General features: G+C 48.1%; 1 protein-coding gene across 8 annotated transcripts in view; it reads left to right on the forward strand.

Moving 5' to 3' along the window:
- The window catches only part of HIP1 (huntingtin interacting protein 1), a 203,200-nt gene extending 179,623 nt beyond the window's left edge, over nt 1–23,577 (forward strand). For 2 of the 8 annotated variants that reach the window (XM_063646333.1, XM_055292792.2), the window contains exons 17-32: nt 20–121; nt 669–812; nt 1,270–1,405; nt 2,253–2,339; nt 2,534–2,641; nt 3,149–3,285; nt 7,713–7,823; nt 8,886–8,944; nt 9,680–9,773; nt 11,222–11,322; nt 11,613–11,718; nt 13,325–13,448; nt 14,314–14,375; nt 17,432–17,540; nt 18,632–18,705; nt 19,121–23,577. In XM_063646333.1, coding sequence (XP_063502403.1) covers nt 20–121; nt 669–812; nt 1,270–1,405; nt 2,253–2,339; nt 2,534–2,641; nt 3,149–3,285; nt 7,713–7,823; nt 8,886–8,944; nt 9,680–9,773; nt 11,222–11,322; nt 11,613–11,718; nt 13,325–13,448; nt 14,314–14,375; nt 17,432–17,540; nt 18,632–18,684 — 1,533 coding nt within the window. In that variant the 3' untranslated portion in view covers nt 18,685–18,705; nt 19,121–23,577. Of the gene's footprint in view, nt 1–19; nt 122–668; nt 813–1,269; nt 1,406–2,252; nt 2,340–2,533; nt 2,642–3,148; nt 3,286–7,712; nt 7,824–8,885; nt 8,945–9,679; nt 9,774–11,221; nt 11,323–11,612; nt 11,719–13,324; nt 13,449–14,313; nt 14,376–17,431 lie in introns of all 8 variants that reach the window. The other 6 variants (XM_055292790.2, XM_055292791.2, XM_063646334.1 and 3 more) reach the window with 5 other exon arrangements.
- The last annotated feature ends 3,408 nt before the right edge of the window (nt 23,578–26,985 follow it).

The following is a 26,985-nucleotide window of genomic DNA, read 5'->3' on the forward strand; positions in this document are numbered from 1 at the left end:
TGTTTTTCTTCTCTTTCAGACTCAAGAGCAGCTGGAAGTTCTAGAGAGCTTGAAGCAAGAACTCGCCACAAGCCAACGGGAGCTCCAGGTTCTCCAAGGCAGCCTGGAAACTTCTGCCCAAGTAAATAGCTCCTTTCTTTTTTTTTGTTTTTTGAGGTAGGGTCTTCTTCTGTCACCCAGGCTGGAATGCAGTGGTACGATCGCAGCTCACTGCAGCCTCCACTCCCTGGGCTCAGGTGATCCTCCCCACTTAGCCCCCCGAGTAATTGGGACTACAGGCACACACCACTACACCTGACTAATTTTTGTATTTTCTTTGGTAGAGATGGGGTTTCACTATGTTGCCCAGGCTGGACTCGAACTCCAGGGCTCAAGTGATCCTCCCACCTCAGCCTCCTAAAGTGCTGGGATTACAGACATGAGCCTTCATGCCTGGCCTCCTTTCTTGCCCCACCCCTGGCTTTGGCGTTGCTGTCATCCACCATCCTTGGCCTGGCCAAGTCAGCCCCAGCTGCAATCAGTGCGTCCTCGGGAGGGAATCAGAGTGGAAGGTTAAAGAGCCATCACCTTCCCAGTCCTTGCAACCCGGTGGTGGGTTGGACCTCTGGGAAGTAAGGACTATTTAACTCAACCAGCGTCTCCCACTTTCCTTGTGGTCACCTTTGCAGTCAGAAGCAAACTGGGCAGCCCAGTTCACTGAGCTAGAGAAGGAGCGGGACAGGCTGGTGAGTGGCGCAGCTCATAGGGAGGAGGAATTATCTGCTCTTCGGAAAGAACTGCAGGACACTCAGCTCAAACTGGCCAGCACAGAGGCAAGTCACGGACACGGACACGAGCGAGCACCTGTGAATTCCCACTGAGGGCCTCTGTGCATGCTTGGAGGCCGGGAGGACCCCGGGGCTGCTGAGAAGGGGTTTGGGGCCTTGGCCTGATTGTGCAGACACTCTATAGGTGTAATGCCAGCAGGCCCTGCATTGCCTGCAGAGCCCATGAGGGAAAGCAAACTGCGGTCTTTTTTGTATGAGAAGAGAAGTTTGGCATCTCCTCCCAGCCATGAGAAGTGGGAGCAGTGATCCATCCGCACAGCCTCTGTGGGCAGCCGCACACCCTGTGCACACAGTTAAAGCACATTTCTCTGTCTCAAGCTCACTGGCTTGGACCTCATTGGCCATGACTTGAGCTAAGATGCTAACAGCCCCAGCCAGGTCATGCTGCTCAGGTTCATTATGGAGTCTAGGGCAGACTCTCACCTCCCTGGACCGTTTTTAGGAATCTATGTGCCAGCTTGCCAAAGACCAACGAAAAATGCTTCTGGTGGGGTCCAGGAAGGCTGCGGAGCAGGTGATACAAGACGCCCTGAACCAGCTTGAAGAACCTCCTCTCATCAGCTGCGCTGGGTCTGCAGGTACACTTGCAATTGCCCAGCTGGCAGGGGCCAGGTCCTTACAGCCTGAGACTCTGTCGATGCTGAATCTTGTGATACTTAGCTCAGGTGCTCTCAGCCCAGCGGCATGTCAGCTTTACCTTAGGGGTGCCCAGATCAGTTACATTTGGAAACTCTGTGCATTAGGGCCTGTACACTAGTATTTTTCCCCCCTTTTTGAGATAGGGTCTTACTCTGTTGCCCAGGCTGGAGTGCACTGCCGTGGCTCACTGCAACCTCCCCTTCCTGGGCTCACGCAATCCTCCCCACTCAGTCTCCCAAGTAGCTGGGACTACAGGCGTGCAACACCACGCCCAGCTAATTTTTGGTTTTGGTTGCTCAGACTGGTCTTGAAGAGCTGGGCTCAGGCTATCCACCCACCTTGGCCTCCCAAAGTGCTGGAATTACAGGCATGAGCCCCCATGCCTGGCCTTGGCTAATTTTTTAATTTTTGGTAGAGACGAGGTCTCACTATACTGCCCAGGATGGTCCCGAACTTCTGAACTCCCACCTTGGCCTCAAAGTGCTGGAATTGCAGGCATGAGACACCACGCCAGGCCCAGCAGTAGTATTTTCTAAAGCCCCCAGGTGTGATAGCCACTGCTTTAGACAGTGGGTCACGCTGATAAAACATCCACCAGGAGCAGACAATTCTGTGTTTCTCTAAGGAAAAAACTATGGTCTGAATCAAGAGGTGATTACTCATGAACTTCATGTCTAGGCAGGAAGCTTACCCACTAGGTAAGCTCCTCCATTCAGTGCTTAATGAACAAGGATGAAGCCAGCTATGAGAACTTGCTCTGACCTTGCCCCATATTCCCTCTCACAGATCACCTCCTCTCCACGGTCACATCCATTTCCAGCTGCATCGAGCAACTGGAGAAAAGCTGGAGCCAGTATCTGGCCTGCCCAGAAGGTAAGAATGGCCAAGGATAGTCTCTGTCATTAGTGACGGCGGGACAGGGTTCAGAAGCACCTGAATGCGGGGATAGTGACAGCTCTCTCTGCATCAAGAAAGGCGTGTAGGTAACGCATAAAACAGGGGAGGAGAGGGTATGAAAGTGACACCATCAACCAGACCTGAGAAACTTCCCTTTCCAATCCTGGCAGACGTCAGTGGACTTCTCCATTCCATAACCCTGCTGGCCCACTTGACCAGCGATGCCATTGCTCATGGTGCCACCACCTGCCTCAGAGCCCCACCGGAGCCTGCCGACTGTGAGTACCAGGACATGAGGGGCTGTTCATGGACCAGGGGAGCAGGGGTCCTTTAAAAGTCTCTGTTGGGCTGGGCGCAGTGGCTCATGCCTGTAACCCCAGCACTTTGGGAGGCTGAGGTGGGCAGATCACTTTGAGGTCAGGAGTTTAAGAACAGCCTGGCCAATATGACAAAACGCCATCTCTACTAAAGATACAAAAATGATGGGCCGGATGCAATGGTTCATGCCTGTAATCGCCGTAACACTTTGGGAGGATGAGGCAGGCAGATCACCTGAGGTCAGGAGTTCGAGACCAGCCTGGCCAACATGGCGAAACCCCGTCTCTACTAAAAATACAAAAATTAGCCGGGCATGGTGGCGCACCTGTAATCCCAGGAGAATTGCTTGAACTCAGGAGGCGGAGTTTGCAGTGAGCCGAGATGGCGCCACTACACTCCAGCCTGGGCAACAAGAGCGAGACTCCGTCTCAAAAAAAAAAAAAGTGTCTATTGCCTTGTTTCTCCAGCACTGACCGAGGCCTGTAAGCAGTATGGCAGGGAAACCCTCACCTACCTGGCCTCCCTGGAGGAAGAGGGAAGCCTTGAGAATGCCGACAGCACAGCCATGAGGAACTGCCTGAGCAAGATCAAGGCCATCGGCGAGGTACTTGTAGTAGTATGGTTGAGGAGCGTTGTTATTCTTCTGGGTGTGCATGCTGGTGAGCGCCCAAGGAATCGGTGATGTTCTGAGCTAGTTCTTTCTGCACTTACAACTTGATTCTAGAAACAAATTGTTAAAATTGGAAAATCTGGCCGGGTGCAGTGATGTATGCCTGTAATCCCAGCACTTTGGGAGGCCGAGTCAGGAGGATCACTTGAGGCTAGACGCGATGGCTCATGCCTGTAATGCCAGCACTTTGGGAGGCTGAGGTGGGCAGATCACTGGAGGTCAAGAGTTAGAGACCAGCCTGGCCAACAGGGTGAAACCCTGTCTCTACTAAAAATACAAAAATCAGCCCAGCATGGTAGTGTATGCCTATAATTCCAGGTACTGGGAGGCCGAGGCAGGAGAATTGCTTGAACCCAGGAGGCGGAGGTTGCAGTGAGCCGAGATCACGCCATTGCACTGCAGCCTGGGCATAAGAGCGAGATCTGTCTCAAAAAAAAAAAAAAAAAATAGGATCACTTGATCCCAGAAGTTTGAGACAGGCCTGGGCAACAAAATGAGACCCTGTCTCTTTAAAAATAAAAAAAAATTTAAAAAAAGGGAAAACCTCCTGAAGGACTTTCCAGCTATATTTAATTCACTGGCTGTTAGCTGAGAATCTACTATGTTGTCATCATTACACTAGGCAATATCAAAGAAGTATAGGCAGCTCCCCTGTCTCCGAGGATTTTTATCTAGATGGACAGGTAATACCCAAAATGGAAATAACACTGTATTCATTAATTTACTAAAGATGTAGTGGCCGAGCACAGTGGCTCACACCTGTAATCCCTGCACTTTGGGAGGCCGAGGCAGGAGGATCACTTGAGGCCAGGAGTTCAATATCAGCCTAGGCAACATAGTGAGACCTTGTCTCTACCAAATAAAAATTTTTTAAAAATTAGACAGGCATGATGTCACGCACCTGTACTCCCAGCTACTCGGGAGGCTGAGGCAGGAGGATCGCTTGAGCCCAGGAGTTGGAGGCCACAGTGAGCTATGATTGTGCCACTGCACTCCAGCCTGGGCAACAGAGTGAGACCCTGCCTCTGCTATAAATAAATAAATATGTCTTGTATACCAGAAATTGGGTTAAGTGTACATAGGGACAGAGAAGACATGGACTCTATGGGAAAGAAAAATAAGAAAACCATTTCTATGAAGTACAATTTTTTTCCATTTTTTTCCCCAGTGTTATGAATTGGAATGTATTGGTTAAGACATGAGGATAGGGCCAGGCGTGGTGGCTCAACGCCTGTAATCCCAGCATTTTGGGAGGCTGAGACAGGTGGATCACCTGAGGTCAGGAGTTTGAGACCAGCCTGGCCAACATGGTGAAACCCCGTTTCTACTAAAAATACAAAAAATTAGCCAGGCATGATGGTGGGTGCCTGTAATCCCAGCTACTTAGGAGGCTGAGGCAGGAGAATCACTTGAACCTGGGAAGCTGAGGTTGCAGTGAGCTGAGATCGTGCCTTTGCACTCCAGCCTGGGTAACAAGAGCAAAACTCCACTCAAAAAATAAACAAATAAAAAATAAAAGCCATGAGGATAGAATGTCTAATTGGAGTTCCAGAAGAAGATAATAAAAAGACCACGTCCAGCCAAGGTGGATGGATCAATTGAGGCCAGGAATTTGAGACCAGCCTGGGCAACTTAGTGGCGCCCTCTCTCTACAACAAATTTAAAAATTGGCCAGGTGTGATGGTGAGCATTTGTGGTCCCAGCTACTCAGGGGGCTGAGGCAGGAGGATCACCTAAGCCTAGGAGCTCAAGATCGCGGTGAACCGTGATCGCACCACTGTACTCCAGCCTGGGTGACAGAGTAAGACCCTGTCTCTAAAAAGAAAAAATAAAAAGATCAGGGCCAGTTGTGGTGGCTCATGCCTGTGATCCCAGCACTTTGGGAGGCTGAGGTGGGCGGATCACCTGAGGCCAGGAGTTCGAGACCAGCCTGGCCAACATAATGAAACTCCATCTCTATTAAAAATACAAAATTAGTCAGGTGTGGTGGCTAATTTTGTAATCCCAGAGCACACCTGTAATCCCAGCTACTTGAGAGGCTGAGGCAGGATAATCCCTTGAGCCCAGGAGGTGGAGGCTGCTGTGAGCCAAGATTGCACCATTGCACTCCAGCCTGGGTGACAGAGTGAGACACTGCCTCAAAAAAAAAAAAAAAAAATTATCATCTTCATCTTTGCCTCCCTAAATAATAGAGTTAGTTTCACATGATATAGACTACAGGTAAATGGAATCCTACTGTATATATTCTTCTACAACTCACTTTTTCACTCCACATTCTGTGAAATTAATCTAAGAAGATACATTCATTTTCACTACTCTCTCATTATCTATCGTGTGAATATCGTTTAATTCATCTGTCTGTTCTCTTGGTGATGGACATTTGGGTTATTTCCAGTTTGGGTTGTTATTAATTTGCCCCTATGATCATACATGCACACATGTCAGTTTCTCTAGAGTATATACGTAGAATCAGAATTACTAGGTATTAGGATGAATCTCACACATAGAATGTTGAGTGAAAAATCAAGTCATGGAAAAATATATACAGCAGGATTCCTTTTATATAAAAAGACTCAAACATTCAAACTTAACAATATATTGTTTAGGGATGCATCTATATGGAGTTAAAAAATAATAATAATAAGACAGGCCAGGCATAGTGGCACATGTCTGAAAATCCCAGAACTTTGGGAGGCTGGAGTGGGAGGATCACTTGAGGCCAGGAGTTTGATACAGCCTGGGCTACAAAGCAAGACTCTGACTCTACAAAAAAGTTTAAAAGTTAGCAGAGCCTAGTGGTGTGTGCCTGTTGTCCCAGCTACTCAGGAGGCTGAGGCAGGAGGATCACTTGAGCCCAGGAGTGGGAAGCTGCAGTGAGCTATGATCGCACCACTGCACTCCAGCCTGGGCAACAGGCTTTTATTTTTTGTCTTAAAAAAATAAAAATAAAATAAGACACGACAACCACTCTCTTGAATTCTGTGTCTCTTGGGATAGAAGGCAGGGAGGAAGGGAGGTAGAATTAGGGCACATACAAGTACAAATAGGATCCCAAAGGTATTGATGTTTCTTATGGCATTCCTTAAGTTTTAAGTTGGGTGGTGGATAACATGCATCTTTATTCTTATCCTTCGAACCATTCATATATATTTTATACCATAGTATGTATAATACATCATGTTTTAAAAATCATAGGCTTTGCTGTTTGTCAGACCTTAGTTCAAATCCCTGCCCTGCCATTTGTTAGCATAATTGTGGTCAAAACATTCTACCTCTTATCCCCGGCTTCCTATCTGCATAGTAGGAATAATACCCGCCTCATATGATCGCTGTGGAAGCGAAGTTAAGTCAGGGTCAAAGTGGAAGATACCATCTGTATTTGAAAAAGTTGTAGGCCAGGTGTAGTAACTCAGTCCCAGCACATTGGGAGGCGAAGACGGGAGGATCACTTGAGCCCAGGAATTCAAGACCAGCCTGGGCAACATAGTGAGACCCCATCTCTATTAAAAAAAAAAAACAATTAGCCGGGCTTGGTGGTGCACCCCTGTACTCCCAGCTACTCTGGTGGTAGAGGTGGGAGGATTGCTTGAGCATGGAAGGTCGAGGCTGCAGTGAGCTATGATCATGCCACTGCACTCCATCTTTGGTGACAGAGCAAGACTCTGTCTCAAAAAAATCAAAAATTAGGTCCAGGCATGGTGGCTTACACCTGTAATCCCAGCACTTTGGGAGGCCGAGGCAGGAGGATTACCTGAGGTCAGGAGTTCGAGACCAGCCTGGGCAAAATAGTGAAACCTATCTCTACTAAAAATATGAAAATTGGCCGGGCATGGTGGCACAAACCTGCAATCCCAGCTACTTGGGAGGCTGAGGCAGGATAATCCCTTGAGCCCGGGAGGCAGAGGCTGCAGTGAGCCGAGATTGTGCCACTGTACTCCATCCAGCCTGGGCAACAGATTGAGATTCTGTCTTGAAAAAAAAAAAAAAAAAAAAAAAAAACAGAAAGAAAGAAAGAAAAAGAAAAAATTGTAAAAAATACCTCCTGTGTAGCTAGTACAATTGACACTGCACAACTAAGGGACTGGGGTCTTAGTGGTGGCGGAATGGCCTTGCAGGGGGAGGCAGCGATGGCATTCTGGAAGGAGGTGGATCCTGAGTGAGGAGGAGCATGAGGTTCCAGAGTTCGTGTCACAGAGAGGACAAGATGGGGTCTACGAAAGACCCCCCCACAAGCCCCGTGGCTTGCAGAATGTGTTTGCTGGGTGGCCTCCTGCCTCTGCCATCTTGTAAGGGTTACAGATGGCAGAGGAGAAGAGAGAGGAGGCCCCAGGGTCAGTTCAGCCTTTGTGATGTGTTCACAGGAGCTCCTGCCCAGGGGCCTGGACATCAAGCAGGAGGAGCTGGGGGACCTGGTGGACAAGGAGATGGCGGCCACTTCAGCTGCTATTGAAACTGCCACGGCCAGAATAGAGGTAGGAGGTTCCTGCAGGATCTCCTGAAACGATGCCTTTGCAGCTGCCTTTCTGCAACACTGCTCATTAGACATGTCACAGTCGTTCATTAAGGCCATGGCGACCCCCTAAGACAGAAACCAGAATTTGCCAGGCACAGTGGCTCATGCCTGTAACCCCAGCACCTTGGGAGGATCACTCGAGTCCAGGAGTTTGAGACCAGCCTGGACATCATAGCAAGACCCCATCTCTACAGAAAATAAAATAATTAGCTGGGCATGGTGTTGCATGCTTACAGTCCCAGCTACTCCAGAGGCTGCAGGAGGATCACTTGAGCCCAGGAATTGGAGGCTACAGTGAGCCACGATTGCACCACTGCACTCTAGCCTGGGTGAGAGAGTGAGACTCTGTCTGTAAAAATGTTTTTAAATTGTAAAAAAAAAAAAAAGAGAGAGAGAGAGACCAAAATCTGAACTCGCTAATTTTTCTGAGTGATAGAAAATGAGAAGGTTCTCATGAGAGAAGGTAATCAGTTTCCTCAAGAATCAGATACTTTGGTGTCAGAACAACCTGGGTTCTGGCCGGGCGTGGTGGCTCACGCCTGTATTCCCAGCACTTTGGGGGGCTGAGGCAGGCAGATCATGAGGTCAGGAGGACAACATGGTGAAACCCGGTCTGTACTAAACATACAAAAATTAGCTGGGCATGGTGGCGCGTGCCTGTAATCCCAGCCACTCGGGAGGCTGAGGCAGGAGAATCGCTTGAACCCAGGGAGCGGAGGTTGCAGTGAGCCGAGATCGCACCACTCACTCCAGCCTGGGTGACAGAGTGAGACTCCATCTCAAAACAAAACAAAACAAAAAGACACGGATCACAGAGCCAGCCCACTGCAGCTGCACTCCCCCTGAATAGATTAGAGTCTGGATTCTTTTTCTGACTCTCTCAAGGATGTGGGCAGGGACTTGGGGACTTCCAGATTCAGGTTTCCCAGCTACCACATGATGTTGGACTGAAAGTATAGTAGGACATTAGTGGATCCTTAATATTCAAGGCACATTTAGAAACCATGCTTCTTTTTCACAGGAGATGCTCAGCAAATCCCGAGCAGGAGACACAGGAGTCAAATTGGAGGTGAATGAAAGGTCAGTCTGAGTGGCACGGTGGGACCTAGGGGAGCAGGATCCGTCTTCCTGACATTGGGCTATACTTTGCATACTTATTAGGGAATTAGAGGAGAGCAGTAGCAGCCACAGGGAAGGGCTGAGTTGATGTAATCATCAATGACAGTATTAATGATGACAGCAATATTGCTGTTTCACTATATAAGAAAAGAAACCCCGGGCTGGCGCGGTGGCTCACACCTGTAATCCCAGCACTTTGGGAGGCTGAGGGAGGATCACCTGAGGTCGGGAGTTCGAGACCAGCCTGCCCAATGTGGTGAAAAATCGTCTTTACTAAAAATACAAAAATTAGCCAGGTGTGGTGGTGCATGCATGTAGTCCCAGCTACTTGGGAGGCTGAGGCAGGAGAATCACTTGAACCCGGGAGGTGGAGGTTGCAGTGAGCCAAGATTGTGCATCTGCATTCTAGCCTGGGCAGCAGAGCAAGACTGTCTCAAAAAAGAAGAAAAGAAGCCCTAGGAATCACAACTTCACTATTCCTTACGATGGAGACCCACAATTAGATCTCTCTCACTCCCCAGCCTCTCCTTCGGTACCTCCCCGCAGAATGTTCCAGCAATCTCAGCACGCTTCTTACCTCCCTTCCCCATTCCAAGCTTGCCTTTGGCTAGGAGTGGGGAAGAAAACCGTTGTGTTCATTGATCTTGGATCTTGGTCTCAGTGTATCCCCGACTTGTTTGTTTGTTTGTTTGGCAGGATCCTTGGTTGCTGTACCAGCCTCATGCAAGCTATTCAGGTGCTCATCGTGGCCTCTAAGGACCTCCAGAGAGAGATTGTGGAGAGCGGCAGGGTGAGCGTGGGTGTGGGCCCTCGGCAGGAAGAGGAGGCATTGGTGACAGACTCCCGCTCCACCGGACTCTGTGATGCTGCCATCTTGCTCTGTGTGTCCACCTGAGCACAGAGCTGCCACTCCTGTAGACATCAGCAGAGGCCCTGGGGAGAAGTCAGAGCTCTAGGACCTCCCCAGAGGGTGGCCAGGCGTGTGTCCCAACTCCAGCTCCCTTCGCACAGGCAGACATTGTTGGAACTTGCTGTGGGAGCCCCGCTTACACTGCAAACCTGGGTACTCTGAGGGAGACATGAGGACTTTTGCAAACGAAGCAGGTCCTGAATGCCAGCTTGAGACTGGCTTTTCACGGGGAGCTCGGCCTTGTCCGTTTCCAACAGCAGAGTCAACTTGCCCTTACAAATAGACTCTGCTGTCAGCCTCTTATCAACGCATCACTTCGTGGTCTCATACCTTTGCTGGGATTATCGTCATGTTGTTTTTTTCTCATTTCCCCGTATGCTGCCGCAGCTTGGGAGGCGTAAGTCCAGGGAGGGGTTAATGAGCCTGAGAGCAGTGCCATAAAGCAAGCAGCCAGGCCTGCTTTGCTGGTGCCTTTTATCTTCCTGAGAGCTGATGTTTTCTGTTTCTAAAATAGAAAGATGGACTGGAAAGGATTATCTGCAGATTCTCAGACCATCAGACACTTCCAAAGCATAAAAACATTTTTCAAATCCAAGTAGAAATATATTTTTTTAATGTATTCACTGTGTAGTCTCCTTTTTTTTGGCAAATTGCAGAGTGGCTAGACTCTTTTCAGATCATAACTTATTCATATGAGAATATTTATTCTTACATATACAATACAGAAATGTCATGGTATGGTAGAAATGCTACAGGCTTTGGAGTCAGAAAAGCCCAAGATTTACTTCCATTTATTTCCTGCATGACCTTGGGAAAAGTCTTTTTGTTTGTTGTTTTGTTGTTTTGGGTTTTTTGTTTGTTTGTTTGTTTGCTTTTGAGACTGAGTCTCGCTCTGTCGCCAGACTAGAATGCAGTGGTGCAATCTCGGCTCACTGCAACCTCTGCCTCCTGGGTTCAAGTGATTCTCCTGCCTCAGCCTCCCGAGTAGCTGGGACTACAGGCGCACACCACCACACCCAGCTAATTTTTGTATTTTTAATAGAGACAGGGTTTCACCATGTTGCCCAAGCTGGTCTTGAACTCCTGACCTCAAGTGATCCACCTGCCTCAGCCTCCCAAAGTGCTGGGATTACAGGCGAGCGCCACTGCACCCAGCCAGAAAAGCCATTTTGGTCTCTGAATCTTCTTCTTTTTTGTAAAATGGGAATACTAATGCTTATGTCTCAGAGTTACTATGAGGATGATTTGGGATAATATATGTATAAAAGCACTTGCCATATAGTACATGCTCAATAAAAGGTGGCTATTACTATTTTTTATTTCCCTAGGGTACAGCATCCCCTAAAGAGTTTTATGCCAAGAACTCTCGATGGACAGAAGGACTCATCTCAGCCTCCAAGGCTGTGGGCTGGGGAGCCACTGTCATGGTGTAAGTATCCATTGGTACTAAGGCTCCTCCCATGACCCCTCTTCCATTGATCCACTCCAAACAATAGCTAAGGAGGGAAAAAAAAAAAATCTGTCCCTTAGAAATAAACTATTGATCAGGAAGTCAATAGGACTGAGTTTACAAGGGAGCCTGGCTCTCCCAGGGGACACAGGGCAGGCAGCCTCCCCTCCCTGTTTAGCCAAGGGGGATGGGGTGGTCTGGAGGTGGGATTGTGGAGGAGTTGCAGCTCATTTGCCCATAACTTAGTCCCTCTTGTCGTTTTCCATCAGAGATGCAGCTGATCTGGTGGTACAAGGCAGAGGGAAATTTGAGGAGCTAATGGTGTGTTCTCATGAAATTGCTGCTAGCACAGCCCAGCTTGTGGCTGCATCCAAGGTAGGACCTGTGCTGGACCTCCTAGGACCCTGGAAGGCCTGGTTAGAGAGTACTAGGCTAGGTTAAAGAGTACTTGGCTGCGTTAGGCATTACTTGGGTGAGTTAGTACTTGGCTAGGTTAGATGGCACTTGGCTAGGTTAGACGGTACTTAGCTAGGTTAAAGGGTACTAAGGGGTTAGAGAGTACTTGGCTAGGTTAGGTGGTACTTGGTTAGGTTAGATGGTACTTGGCAAGGAGTTAGAGAGTACTTGACTAGGTTTGATAGTACTTGAATGATGGGATGGAACTGGCCCTGAGAACAGATGATTTATGCAGGGCTCAGGTGGATTCGATTCCAAATAAAAATTCAGCCTCTTAAGGATCCCATACCATCCTCTTACAGAGGCTTTTTTTTTTTTTTTGAGACAGAGCCTTGCTCTGTCACCCAGGCTGGAGTGCAGTGGCGTGATCTCAGCTCACTGCAACCTCTGCCTCCCAGGTTCAAGCGATTCTCCTGCCTCAGCCTCCCAAGTAGCTAGGACTACAGGCACGTGCCACCACACCCGGCTAATTTTTTGTATTTTTAGTGGAGACGGGGTTTCACCGTGTTAGCCAGGATGGCCTCGATCTCCTGACCTCGTGATCCACCTGCCTCAGCCTCCCAAAGTGCTGGGATTACAGGTGTGAGCCACCACACCTGGCCTTAGAGGCCTTTCATGTGACAGCGAGGAACGTCTGTACCCAGTCTGTACCCAGGTGCATCACACATGTCCCTCGTGGCTTTCCTCATATCTGTTACAAGTGGCGTTAGAGAGTCCCAGCAATGCCAACTTCCAATTAGCAGTCCTGGCATTCAAGAAACACTCGAATAAGGAATAGGTTGGCATCATAAACAGGTTACCTGGCTTGGCTCTGAGATTCTACAACCCCTCTTTATTAGTGTTCAAATTTGAATCAGGCCAGGCACGATGGCTCACTCCTGTAATCCCAGCACTTTTAGGAGGCCTGAGGTCGGGAGTTCAAGACCAGCCTGGCCAACATGGTGAAATCCAGTTTCTACTAAAAATACAAAAAATTAGCCGGGTGTGGTGGCGGGCACTTATAATCCCAGCTACTTGGGAGGCTGAGGCAGGAGAATCGCTTGAACCTGGGAGGCGGAGGTTGCATTGAGCTAAGATCATGCCATTGCACTCCAGCCTGAGCAACAAGAGCAAACTCTGTCTAAAAAAAAAAAAAATTATTTTTTGAATCAATATCATCAATGCCCCCAACTAATTCTCATGTAAAGCTGGTGCCCCAAATCCTTTTAAAAGTTTCACAGTGTCCCAGAGTGTTCTTTATTTGTCCTTATTTTCTGGTCATCCCAAATTGGTTTCCACAACTGGGCACATTGTCCAAATAAGTGATAATGCTTAGAGTTTGGAAGCTACCAAGCAAAAAAGCCAGGAATAATTTTTTATATGATAGATATTTCAGGAGCTGACTACAGGCAGCAGATTTTGAGAAGCTGATTGGTGATTGCCGTTTGGCCCACATATCTTTGCTAAGAACCATCAGAGCAATTATCTGATTCAGGCCTCATTGCTCCAGGTGTTGTGTGAACCTAAATTTGCTTTGTCCTGGTAGGTGAAAGCTGATAAGGACAGCCCCAACCTAGCCCAGCTGCAGCAGGCCTCTCGGGGAGTGAACCAGGCCACTGCCGGCGTCGTGGCCTCAACCATTTCTGGCAAATCACAGATTGAAGAGACAGGTAGCCTTTCCAAAGGGACCCTTTTCTTATCCACCCTGTTGAGCTCTTCTCTGCATCCTTCCCTGTGCCCAACCAAATCCCACAGGACTGTGTCTAAATTCTTTCATATTTTTCATCTTTTTATTTTATTTTTTCTTTATTTCTGTTTTTGAGACAGGGTCTCACTCTGTCGCCCAGGCTGGAGTGCAGTGGTACGATCTCTGCTCACTGCAACCTCCACCTCCCTGGTTCATACGATTCTCCTGCCTCAGCTTCCCGAGTAGCTGGGATTACAGGCGCCCGCCACCGCACCTGGCTAATTTTTGTATTTTTAGTAGAGACGGGGTTTTACCGTGTTGGCCAAGCTGGTCTCGAGCTCCTCACCTCAGGTGATCCGCCCTGCTTGGCCTCCCAAAGTTTGCTGGGATTATAGGTGTGAGCCACCGCACCCTGACTTTTTTTTTTTTTTTTGAGACAGAGTCTTGCTCTTGTCACCCAGGCTGGAGTGCAATGGCTCAATCTTGGCTCACTACAACCTCCGCCTCCAGGGTTCAAGTGATTCTCCTGCCTCAGCCTCCCAAGTAGCTGGAATTACAGGTGCCCACCACCGCACCTGGCTAATTTTTGTATTTTTAGTAAAGACGGGGTTTCACCATGTTGGACAGGCTGGTCTCAAACTCCTGACCTCGTGATCCACCCACCTCAGCCTCCCAAAGAGCTAGGATTACAGGAGTGAGCTGCCATGTCTGGCCCCCTCAGTTACTTTCATGCAGTGTTGACAAATGGCAAGCCAGGCGTTTCCACAGAGCACTGGCATAGGCTGCCTCTCAGGTGCCAGTCAGCCAGGGTAGAATTTGATAAGACCTTCTTGTTTCCATCCTTGCAGACAACATGGACTTCTCAAGCATGACGCTGACACAGATCAAACGCCAAGAGATGGATTCCCAGGTGAGAGCTCCATCTGTAAGTCTAGATAGCCTCTATTGCCTAGACATGGACTCTAAATATTATTCCCACGGAGAAAAGCCAGAGGGAAATGAACACAGGTGCACCTACTAACCCAAGACTGAATGTAAATCTTGCTGGAAGAAACAGTGGAGGTAGAGAAGGTGATTAGTGAAGATCAGAATCCTTGTTTTTTTTCTGTTTGTCTTCTTTTGTTTTTTTTCTTTTTTGAGATGCAGTCTCGTCCTGTCGCCCAGGCTGGAGTGCAGTGGCGTGATCTCGGCTCACCGCACTCTCCACCTCCCAGGTTCAAGCAATTCTTCTACTTCAACCTCCCAAGTAGCTGGGATTACAGACGTGCGTCACCACACCCAGCTAATTTTTTTTTTTTTTTTTTTTTTTTGAGACAGAGTCTTGCTCTGTCACCCAGGCTAGAGGGCAGTGGTGTGATCTCAGCTCACTGCAAGCTCCTCCTCCCGGGTTGATGCCATTCTCCTGCCTCAGCCTCTCCAAGTAGCTGGGACTACAGGCGCCCGCCACCACGCCCGGCTAATTTTTTGTATTTTTAGTAGAGACGGGGTTTCACCATGTTAGCCAGGATGGTCTCGATCTCCTGATCTCGTGATGTGCCCACCTCGGCCTCCCAAAGTGCTGGGATTACAAGCATGAGCCACTGCGCCCGGCCTTAATTTTTTATTTTTAATAGAGATAAGGTTTCACCATGCTGGCCAGGCTGGTCTCAAACTCCTGACCTTGTGATCTGCCCACCTGGGCCTTCTAAAGTGCTGGGATTACAGGCATGAGCCACCAGCCCTTTTTTTTTTAAAATAAGATAGAGACGGGGTCTCACTATGTTGCCCAGGCTGGTCTCAACTCCTAGCCTCACACAACCCTCCTGCCTCAGCCTCCCCAAGGGTTGGGATTACAGGCATGAGCCGCCATGCCCAGCCAAGATCAGACTCTTAACTCTTGCCCACTAATCTTGGACTAACGTTCCTCTAAATGTTATCCAGGATCTCTTAGTATCCACAAACTTAATAGTCTTACTATAAACACTGTTTTAGACTTCTAGTATGAATTATTTGCATATGACTTTTAGTTTTAAAAGAGAAAATCCTTTTAACTCATCAAAGGCAATGCTATTATTTCTCTCTGTTGTTCTATAAAGTCATACCATGTAAAATAGGTATGAGCGAGATCCTTTAAAAAAAAATTGACATAATTTTTCTAGAATAACTGGTCATCAGTCTTGGGATGAATTTCAAATTGGAATCGTTAAAGTACTCCAAGATGTGTCACTCCGCATTTTTTTTATTTTTTTGAGTCAGGGCCTTGCTCTGTTCCCCAGGCTGGAGTGCAGTGATGCAATCACAGCTCACTGCAGCCTCAAACTCCTGGGCTCAGGTGGATCCTCCCACCTCAGCCTCCTGAGTAGCTGGGACTACCGGTGCCCACCACCATGCCCAGCTAATTTTTCCTTCTTTTTTTTTTTTTTTTTTTTTTTTGTGAGACCGAGTCTTGCTCTGTTGCCTAGGCTGGAGTGAGTACAATGGCACAATCTTGGTTCACTGCAACCTCTGCCTTCCAGATTCAAGCGATTCTCCCGCCTCAGCCTCTGAAGTAGCTGGAATTACAGACATGCACCATCATGCCTGGCTAATTTTTGTATTTTTAGTAGAGACAGGGTTTCACCATGTTGGCCAGGCTAGTCTCAAACTCCTGACCTCAGGCAATCCACCCAGAGCCTTTGCTCTGGCTGTTTCTTCTGCCTGGAATATTCTTCTCCAGGTTTCCAGACAGCTGAGCTCTTAAGGTCATGTAAGCTGAAAAATGACTTTCTGAGAATAGACTTGGCTGACTATTCGTAGGCTTTATCCTATCTCCCTGTGTCATTTCTTTACAATGTGATCTTTCTTCTTCATTTGTTTGTCTCTTCCCTCTACAGGGTAAGCAGGGACTTTGTCTGTTTACCACTATGTCTGCAGCACCTATAACAGCCTGGGGTACATGATCAGTGTTCAGCAAATATTCCTTTTTTTTTTTTTTTTTTTTTTTGTTTGTTTGTTTGGCTGTTGTTGCCCAGGCTGGAGTGCAATGGCACAATCTCAGCTCATTGCAACCTCTGCCTCCTGGTTTCAAGCAATTCTTCTGCCTCAGCTTCCCAAGTAGGTGGGATTATAGGCATGCACCACCACACCTGGCTAATTTTGTATATTTTTAGTAGAGACGGGGTTTCATCATGTTAGTCAGGCTAGTCTCAAACTCCTGACCCCAGGTGATCCACCCACGTTGGCCTCCCAAAGTGCTGGGATTACAGGCATAAGCCACTATGCCTGGCCAGCAAATATTCCTTGAATTAGGAAATAAAATAAATTACATTAATGAGAAGTAGAGCTAGACAAGATCACCCTTTCCTTTATAGTAAGATTTTCCATGCTTTTTCCTGTAGCAGTAATAAGCCTAAGTTGCACAAATACCTGAAAGATATCAGAACCATCATATTTGGTTCCTACCTGGGTTTCCAGGGAACTGGGATTGAAGAAGGGTTACAACTAGATTGGTACTCACCATACAGTTAGGCTAAATATTAGAGTTGTTTTAAGATAGTGATTTATCAGAGGAACAGAAGAGAAACCCACCTACCATTTAGGCATTTGTAAAGCATCATTCACTTCCAGTAGAAGATCACAGTGAGTAAAGCATAAGAGCTACTGGGATAGAGAAATGCATGGGAGAATGGAAAAATTAGAGAAAAGAAGAGAATTGAAATTGAGGGCCGGATAAAGTATGGAAACAGGGTGAATAATATGGAAGAAGAAGAATTCACAATGCAGCAGAAAGGGAGTAATCAAAATAAGACAGATGTAGGCTGGGCATGGTGTTTCATGCCTGTAATCTCAGCACTTTGGGAGGCCAAGACAGGAGGATCTCTTGAGGCCAGGAGTTCACTACCAGCCTGGGCAGCAGAGCAAGACCCCATTTCTATAAAAAAATAAATAAATAAAAATTAAATCTCAGAGAGCTGATCAAGAGAAAATCTCACTTACTTTCCCTTACAGGTTAGGGTGCTAGAGCTAGAAAATGAATTGCAGAAGGAGCGTCAAAAACTGGGAGAGCTTCGGAAAAAGCACTACGAGCTTGCTGGTGTTGCTGAGGGCTGGGAAGAAGGTAAGCTGACTCCAAGGATGGGCACTAACCCACAGCAGCGAGGGGAAGCTGTGTGGCTAGGGCCTTCCCCTAGAATGGAACAGAACAAGGAATCCACCAGATCGGCGGCTTCTTCCTTCTCTTCTCTCCTCATGGAATCCGTTTTCTCTTCCGTTGTAAATAACCTTTAAGCCTAACTTTGGGTGAAATTACGGTGAATTGAAAGCTTTTGTTGTCACCTTTTAAGACCTAAACATTGATCATAACTCATTCACTGCCATTCCTTCCCAGGCCCAGCAAGCTTTGCCAACTCCCTGGGAATTTAGTTTCTGGCCAGCAGAGAGCTGAAAAATGAATAAATAGTGGTCAGTCGAGATCTGGCAGACAGGGACAAGTGAATTACAAGGTTCTGACTATCTAGAGCCAGTGAAGGGCAACAATTGCCAAAAAATAGAAGGGATCAGGTGGTAGGCCGGGCACGGTGGCTCACGCCTATAATCCCAGCACTTTGGGAGGCCGAGGTGGGCAGATCACGAGGTCAGGAGATTGAGACCATCCTGGCTAACATGGTGAAACCCCGTCTCTACTAAAAATACAAAAAATTAGCCTGGTGTGGTGGTGGGCACCTGTAGTCGCAGCTACTCGGGAGGCTGAGGCAGGAGAATGGCATGAACCCGGGAGGCGGAGTTTGCAGTGAGCCGAGATTGCGCCACTGCACTCCAGCCTGGGCAACAGAGCGAGACTCTGTGTCAAAAAAAAAAAAAAAGAAGGGATCAGGTGCGGAGAAATGGAGTGGCATGGAGTCACATTCAGCCTGGCAGCCCAGAGACTTGCCATCCATCACCTCGAGTCTATATGTTGTTGTCTGCATGTCGAAAGCAGTCAACTTGATCACAGCCAAGACTGTTCACTCTTACTGGACTTGACTGACTCTGGGCACCAACCATAGACAGATCCTAGTCATTCCTAGACACGAAACTTGGGGACTATGTGATTACACCATGGTTATAATTATAATGTATTTTTGAGCCCCCATGGTGGCAGGTTTTGTTGGTTAAGTGAATGCATGCATGCCTGAGTGCTTTGCAACATAAATTATCATTGTCTTTTAGGAACAGAGGCATCTCCACCTACACTGCAAGAAGCGGTAACTGAAAAAGAATAGAGCCAAACCAACACCCCATATGTCAGTGTAAATCCTTGTTACCTATCTCGTGCGTGTTATTTCCCCAGCCACAGGCCAAATCCTTGGAGTCCCAGGGGCAGCCACACCACTGCCATTACCCAATGCCAAGGACATGCATGACACTTCCAAAGACTCCCTCCATAGCGACACCCTTTTTGTTTGGACCCATGGTCGTCTCTGTTCTTTCCCCGCCTCCCTAGTTAGCATCCAGGCTGGCCAGTGCTGCCCATGAGCAAGCCTAGGTACAAAGAGGGGTGGGGGGGGCAGGGCCACTCAACAGAGAGGACCAACCTCCAGTCCTGCTGACTATTTGACCCCCACACGATGGGTATCCTTAATAGAGGGGCTGCTTGTTGTTTGTTGACAGCTTGGAGAGGGAAGATCTTATGCCTTTTCTTTTCTGTTTTCTTCTCAGTCTTTTCAGTTTCATCATTTGCACAAACTTGTGAGCATCAGAGGGCTGATGGATTCCAAACCAGGACACTACCCTGAAATCTGCACAGTCAGAAGGACGGCAGGAGTGTCCTGGCTGTGAATGCCAAGGCCATTCTCCCCCTCTTTGGGCAGTGCCATGGATTTCCACTGCTTCTTATGGTGGTTGGTCGGGTTTTTTGGTTGTATTTTTTTTTTTTAAGTTTCACTCACATAGCCAACTCTCCCAAAGGGCACACCCCTGGGGCTGAGTTTCCAGGGCCCCCCCACTGTGGCAGCTCCGGCGATGGTGCTGCCCAGGCCTCTCGGTGCTCCACCTCCGCCTCCATACTGAGCAAGTGCTGGCCCACCCAGTCCATGCTCCAGGGTCAGGCGGAGCTGCTGAGTGACAGCTTTCCTCAAAAAGCAGAAGGAGAGTGAGTGCCTTTCCCTCCTAAAGCTGAACCCTGGCGGAAAGCCTCTGTCCACCTTCACAAGGGAGAATACAACAGAAAGAGGGACAAGAGGGTTCACACAGCTCAGTTCCCATGACCAGGCTCAAAAACTTGATCACATGCTTGAATGGAGCTGGTGAGATCAACAACACTACTTCCCTGCCGGAATGAACTGGCCGTGAATGGTCTGTGTCAAGTGGGCCATCTCCCTTGGCCCAGAGAGGGAGCCTGGGAGCAATTCCCAACTCCTTTCTGCAGATGTCTGCCTTGGCATCCTCTTGAATAGGAAGATCGTTCCACCTTCTACATAATTGACAAACCCGGAAGATCAGACGCAATTGCTTCCATCAGGAAAGAACCCTATACTTGGTTTGCTACCCTTAGTATTTATTACTAACCTCCCTTAAGCAGCAACATCCTACAAAGAGATGCTTGGAGCAATCAGGACTTCAGGTGTGACTCTAGCAAGGCTCATCTTTCTGCCCGGCTACATCAGCCTTCAAGAATCAGAAGCAAGGCCAAGGTGCTGGACTGTTACTGACTTGGATCCCAAAGCAAGGAGATCATTTGGAGCTCTTGGGTCGGAGAAAATGAGAAAGGACAGAGCCAGCGGCTCCAGCTCCTTTCAGCCACATGCCCCAGGCTCCCGCTGCCCTGTGGACAGAATGAGGACAGAGGGCACATCAACAGCTTGCCAGGGATTGGCAGCCCAACAGCACTTTTCCTCTTCTAGATGGACCCCAGCATTTAAGTGACCTTCTGATCTTGAAAAAACAGCGTCTTCCTTCTTTATCTATAGCAACTCATTGGTGGTAGCCATCAAGCACTTCCCAGGATCTGCTCCAACAGAATATTGCTAGGTTTTGCTACATGACGGGTTGTGAGACTTCTGTTTGATCACTGTGAACCAACCCCCATCTCCCTAGCCCACCCCTCTCCCCAACTCCCTCTCTGTGCATTTTCTAAGTGGGACATTCAAAAAACTCTCTCCCAGGACCTCGGATGACCATACTCAGATGTGTAACCTCCATACTGGGCTAAGGAAGTATCAGCACTAGAAATTGGGCAGTCTTGTGTTGAATGCTGCTTTCTGCTTAGTATTTTTTTGATTCAAGGCTCAGAAGGAATGGTGTGTGGCTTCCCTGTCCCAGTTGTGGCAACTAAACCAATTAGTGTGTTCTTGATGCAGGTCAACATTTCCAAAAGTGGCTAGTCCTCACTTCTAGATCTCAGCCATTCCAACTCACATGTTCCCAATCACCAATGGGGTGGCCGGGCACAGTGGCTCACGCCTGTAATCCCAGCACTTTGAGAGGCTGAGGCGGGTGGATCACCTGAGGTCGGGAATTCGAGACCAGCCTGGCCAACATGGTGAAACCCCATCTCTGCTAAAACTACCAAAAATTAGCCAAGCGTAGTGACGGGTGCCTGTAATCCCAGCTACTCAGGAGGCTGAGACAGGAGAATCTCCTGAACCCTGGAGGCAGAGGTTGCAGTGAGCTGAGATCACGCCATTGTACTCCAGCCTGGGCAACAAGAGCAAAACTCCGTCTCAAAAAAAAAAAAAACAAAAAAAAAACAAAAAAATTACAAGTAGGGCAAAAAGTCTAGTGTAATGGATCAAATTAAGATTCTCTGCCCAGCCGGGCACAGTGGCTCATGCCTGTAATCCCAGAACTTTGGGAGGCCAAGGCAGGATGATTGCTTGAGCTCAGGAGTTTGAGACCAAGCTGGGCATCATAGCGAGACCTCATCTCTACTAAAATTCAAAAACAAAATCAGCTGGGCATGATGGTGCGTGCCTGTAGTCTCAGCTAGTTGGGGAGCTGAGGTGGGAGAATTGCTTGAGCTTGGGAAGTCAAGGCTGCAGTCAGCCCTGATTGTGCCACTGCACTCCGGCCTGGGTGACAAAGTGAGACCCTGTCTCAAAAAAAAAAAAAAGATTCTCTGTCAGAGCCCAGCCCAGGAGTTTGAGGCTGCAATGAGCCATGATTGCCCACTGCACTTCAGCCTGAGTGACAGAGCGAGACTCCATCTCTTTAAAAACAAACAAACAAATTATCTGAATAATCCTGTCTCTAAAAAGAAGCCACAGAAATGTTTAAAACCTTCATCGAACTTAGCCTGAGTCATAACGGTTAAGAAAGCACTTAAACAGAAGCAGAGGCTAATTCAGTGTCACATGAGGAAGTAGCTGTCAGATGTCACATAATTACTTTCGTAATAGCTCAGATTAGAACGGCTACCCCATTCTCTAGACAAAATCAAATTGTCCTACTGTGACTCTTCTAAAAATGAAGATGAAGAGGTATTTAATGACACACCTTGGATTAAAACGGGAATCACATCTTAAAGCTAAAAATGAACCTGCCAGCCTTTTAAATGAGTCACTGAGCATCACTAGTGACAAGTCTTGGGTGAGCGTAAATGGGTCATGACAAGATGGGACAGCAACAAAATCATGGCTTAGGATCGACAAGAAGTTGAAAAACAGCTGCATCTGTTACTTAAGTTTGTAAGACAGTGCCCTGAGACCTCTAGAGAAAAGATGTTTGTTTACATAAGAGAAAGAGGCCGGATGTGGTGCCTCATGCATTTAATCCCAGCACTTTGGGAGGCAGGGGCGGGTGGATCACCTGAGGTCAGGAGTTCAAGACTAGCCTGGCCAACATGGTGAAACCTCGTCTCTACTAAAAATACAAAAATTAGCCGGGCATGGTGGCAGGCACTTATAATCCCAGCTACTGGGGAGGCTGAGGCAGGAGAATCACTTGAACCTGGGGGACGGAGGTTGTAGTGAGCCGAGATCACACCACTGCACTCCAGCCTGAGTGACAGAGTAAGACTTCATCTCAAGAAAAAAAAGAGAGAGAAAGAAATAGAAGAGAAGAGTCACTTTGGCAGGGTTATTTTATATCTGAGCAAGGAGTTTAAATGAGACTAGTTTAGATTGTCTGCTGATGTGGCCGTCCATAGCAGTATCCCTAAAATCCCACCAGAATACAGGTCCCTCTAACCCAGTGGCTGGAAGAACCACTGTCTAGAGCAACTGTTCTTGGAACTGTCCCAGCTACCAAGTCAGACACCAAGGTTTATGCCACCAGGTAACACGGGGATCACAGGTACATGTCACTCTGGTCAGATTAGTTGGCTTTGGCCCCTCGACTCTGTGCAGGAGCTAGTTCTCAGCTTGCAGCTGGAAGTTCTCTCTTAGCTCCTTAGTCTAGAGGGGTCTCCTGGCTCCACTTGACCCTGGTCTTTAATAACCAGTCAGTATCTTGCTACCTTCTACCACCTTTCCAAATCTCTGGAAATCCTGCCAGGGAAAGCCTCCAGTTCCAACGTTGGCTTTCCAAGCAAACTGGCTTTGCCCTCTCTCTGCCATCCTTGTCCTCCAGAGACTGCACCACCTGTAGCATAGAAAACCACCACCACGGACCTGCCAGCCATCGACGCAGCAAACCAGCCAGCTGTTTGCTGCCAAATTCCTTCCTCTCCCAGGTCCAGACCAAATACAAGATCAGCACCACACCGTGTTGTTGTCAGGAGCCAAAGCAACAGGAAACAATTCAATGCTGTTGGGTTCGATTCTGAGAGTAGATTTTTCCAGACATGTCTATCAGGTGACCCTCAACTACCTCAGGTTTGAAGGCCCTAAATGAAACTGATTACCACTCATAGGGACAAACCGAGGGGGTTCGGTTACATCTTGGTGATAATGCAATTGTCTCAAACTTATAACAAACTCTTTCACATTTCGGTTTGCAGGGATAGGGTTGGGTTTGTTTTTCTTTTCTTCTGTTTTTAACCTTTCCCCCGGGTTTCCATTAGGGTAGTTCCTTGAAATGAATTTCATTTTTCACTGAGTGCCTACCTTCCCAGGGCAGGTGGCCACTGGCTTCTGTTTCCCTCCAACAATACTTTTATTATGGTATTTAGACCTTTCTTTGTATAATACATTGCATCTGTGTTTTCAATTTTTCAAATAAATATTTCCGCCTGGCAATGGAGCGTGGTGGTGATTGACTGGCCAGCATGGCTGTGAGGTATAGGCTCCAGTGAGAAGCCTGCATTTGTACCCTGGGGTTCATGGAATCCACTTAGCCCCACACCTCTGGGAATATATCTTAGAAATATTAGTTTGAGCCGGGAGTGGTGGCTCACACCAGTAATCCCAGCTCTTAGGGAGGCAGAGGCAGGAGGATAGCTTGAGCCCAGGAGTTAAGAGACCTGCCTGGACAATATAGTGAGAAGCTGTTCTCCACAAAAGGGAAAAAAAAAAAAAAAAGAAATATTAGTTTGATTCTGGGCATGCTGGCTTATGCGTGTAATCCCAGCACTTTGGGAGGCTGCGGTGGGAGGATCACTTGAGTGCAGGAGTTTGAGAGCAGCCTGGGCAACATAGCAACACCCCGTCTACAACAAAATTAACTGGGAATGGTAGCATATGCCTGTAGTCCCAGCTACTCGGGAGGCTGATTCAGGAGGCTCACTTCAGCCCAGGTGGTTGAGGCTGCAGTGATCACGCCATTGTACTCCACCCTGGGCAACAGAGCAAGACCCTGTCTCTTGAAAAAAAAAAAAAGACATATTTGTTTGCACTTCTTAAACATGTTCCATCCTCCCTGTACACTATCCTGTCCATGGGAATGATCAAATAGAAAGTCCCGAAGTGGGCCAAGCACAGTGGCTCACAACCATAATCCCAGCACTTTGGGAGGCTGAGGCAGGTGGATCACCTGAAGTTGGGAGTTCAAGACCAGCCTGACCAACATGGAGAAACTCCATCTCTACTAAAAATACAAAATTAGCCAGGTGTGGTGGCGCATGTCTGTAGTCCCAGCTACTCGGGAGGCTGAGGCAGGAGAATCACTTGAACCCAGGAGGCAGAGGTTGCGGTGAGCCGAGATCGTGCCATTGCACTCCAGCCTGGGCAACAAGAGCAAAACTCCGTCTCAAAAAAAAAAAGAGAAAGTCCCAAAGTAGTTAACACTGTCATTTAGGCTGAGCATGATGATTCATACCTGTAATCCCAGCACTTTGGGAGGCCAAGGCAGGAGGAGCACTTGAGGTAAGGCATTTGAGACCAGCCTGGGCAACATGGCAAAACCCTGTCTCTATAAAAAAATACAAAAAAAAAAATAGCCAGGCATGGTGGTGTGCACCTGTACCCCCAGCTTCTAGGGAGGGTGAGATGGGAGAATCACGTGAGCCCCTGGAGAGGTTGAGGCTGCGGTAAGCCATGATTGCGCTACTGCACTCCAACCTGGATGACAGAGACCCTGTCTAAAAATATATAATAATTAAAAAAAAAACTGTCATATAGATCAGGTCTCATAAAATCTGGGGGTTCAGGCTGTGGCTCCTCCCTCTGCACCCTTGTGATGCAAATTAACCTGTTACCTTAAAATGAGATGTGACCAATTCTGCTCCGAGACAGAAGCTACTGGTCATAAAGGGATTCAGAGCAAGCCAGTCAGAGCTACCAGAGGATTTACAGAGGGAGCTAACAGAGCTGGGCTGGGCTGCAGAGCAACCTCTCCACAGCACGATTGGCTGCAACCTAATACTGCCAGTGTGTTAAGCAAGGGGACCTACAGGGGAGACAGATTGGGAAAGGCTGGGCTTGGTAAGCAGGAGAATTGGCCCAAATGACTCATCACATAAGGAGAGAATGAGGCAGGTGATTACCTGTTAGAGAAGCTAGCATCTCTAACTAAGGAGATCAAAGAACCAGTGGGATCACCTTGCTCAGTGGGAAGGTGATCTGGATAAATACCAAAGACGGGGACACTTGCCTACTGCTGGGCTTTTCTGCTCCCAGTGACAGAATGCCAAGGTGAGCCTGCTCCATTTAAAGCATAGGCCGGGCGCAGTGGCTCATGCTTGTAATCCCAGCACTTTAGGAGGCCCAAGCAGGTGGATCACTTGAGTCCAGGAATTCAAGACCAGCCTGGGCAACATGAAGAAACCCTATCTCTACAAAAAATACAAAAAATTAGCTGGGTGTGGTGGCACATGCCTGTAGTCCCAGCTACTTGGGAGACTGAGGCAGGAGGATTGCTTGAGCCCAGGAGGCAGAGGTTGCAGTGAGCTATGATGGCGCCACTGCACACTCCAGCCTGGGCGACAGAGCCAGACGTTGTCTCAAAAGCAAAACAAACAAAAAAAGACCATCTTGAACTGTCGTTTAAAAGCTCTACTAGGCTGGGCACAGTGGCTCATGCCTGTAATCCCAGCAATTTGGGAGGCCAAGGCAGAGGATCACTTGAGGTCAGGAGTTCGAGACCAGCCTGGCCAAGATGGTGAAACCCCATCTCTACTAAAAATACAAAAATTACCTGGGTCTGGCGGCATGTGCCTGTAATCCCAGCTATTCGGGAGGCTGAGGCACGAGAATCACTTGAACCTGGGAGGCAGAGGTTGCAGCGAGCCAAGATCACGCCACTGCACTCCAACCTGGGCAACAGAGCAAGCCTCCCACTCAAAAAAATAAAAAATAAAAGGTCTACTCAATTGTGCAGACAATGGAAAGCGGTTGATTGGCTTTAGGCAAAGGGGTGACATGATGAGATTTGCATCTGGTTGCAGTATGGAGGACAGAGTGGAGTGCAGCGTGGAGCCGGTGTAGATGAGGGAAACCAACAAGGAAGCTATTGTCATAGTCCAGGCAAAGGGTGATGGCATGTGAGACAGGGTAGTGGCAGGAGAGACAGGAGAAATGGCAGGCCAGAGAGACATATGGCAGGTAAAATGGACATGGAGAGACAGGCTTTGGATTACATAGAAGGGGGCTAGGGGCCCGGGCGCGGTGGCTCACGCCTGTAATCCCAGCACTTTGGGAGGCCGAGGTGGGCGGATCACGAGGTCAGGAGGTCAAGATCATCCTGGCTAACATGGTGAAACCCTGTCTCTACTAAAAAAATACAAAAAATCAGCCGTGCGTGATGGCGGGCGCCTGTAGTCCCAGCTACTCAGGAGGCTGAGGCAAGAGGATGGCGTGAACCCGGGAGGTGGAGCTTGCAGTGAGCTGAGATCGCGCCACTGCACTCCAGCTTGGGCCACAGAGCGAGACTCCGTCTCAAAAAAAATAAAGAAAGAAAGAAAGAAGGGGGCTAGGGAAGGAGGTTTTAGGGAGGGGTCCTGGGTTTCCGGATTGTGAAATTAGTGGTGTCATCTACCTGGAAGAAGGCCAGGCTCAGCATAGATATTATGATATTATGTTAGATATTATATTTTGAGCTGAATTGCCTTTTTTATTTTCTTTTTTGAGACAGAGTCTCGCTCTGTCACCCAGGCTGGAGTACAGTGGCAGAATCTCAGCTCACTGCAACCTCCGCCTCCAGGGTTCAAGCAATTCTGCTGCCTCAGCCTCCCAAGGAGCTGGGATTACAAGCGCCCGCCACCACACCCG

The sequence above is a fragment of the Symphalangus syndactylus genome, chromosome 9 (genome assembly GCF_028878055.3).
Source record: "Symphalangus syndactylus isolate Jambi chromosome 9, NHGRI_mSymSyn1-v2.1_pri, whole genome shotgun sequence".
In the NCBI taxonomy this organism is placed as follows: domain Eukaryota; kingdom Metazoa; phylum Chordata; class Mammalia; order Primates; family Hylobatidae; genus Symphalangus; species Symphalangus syndactylus.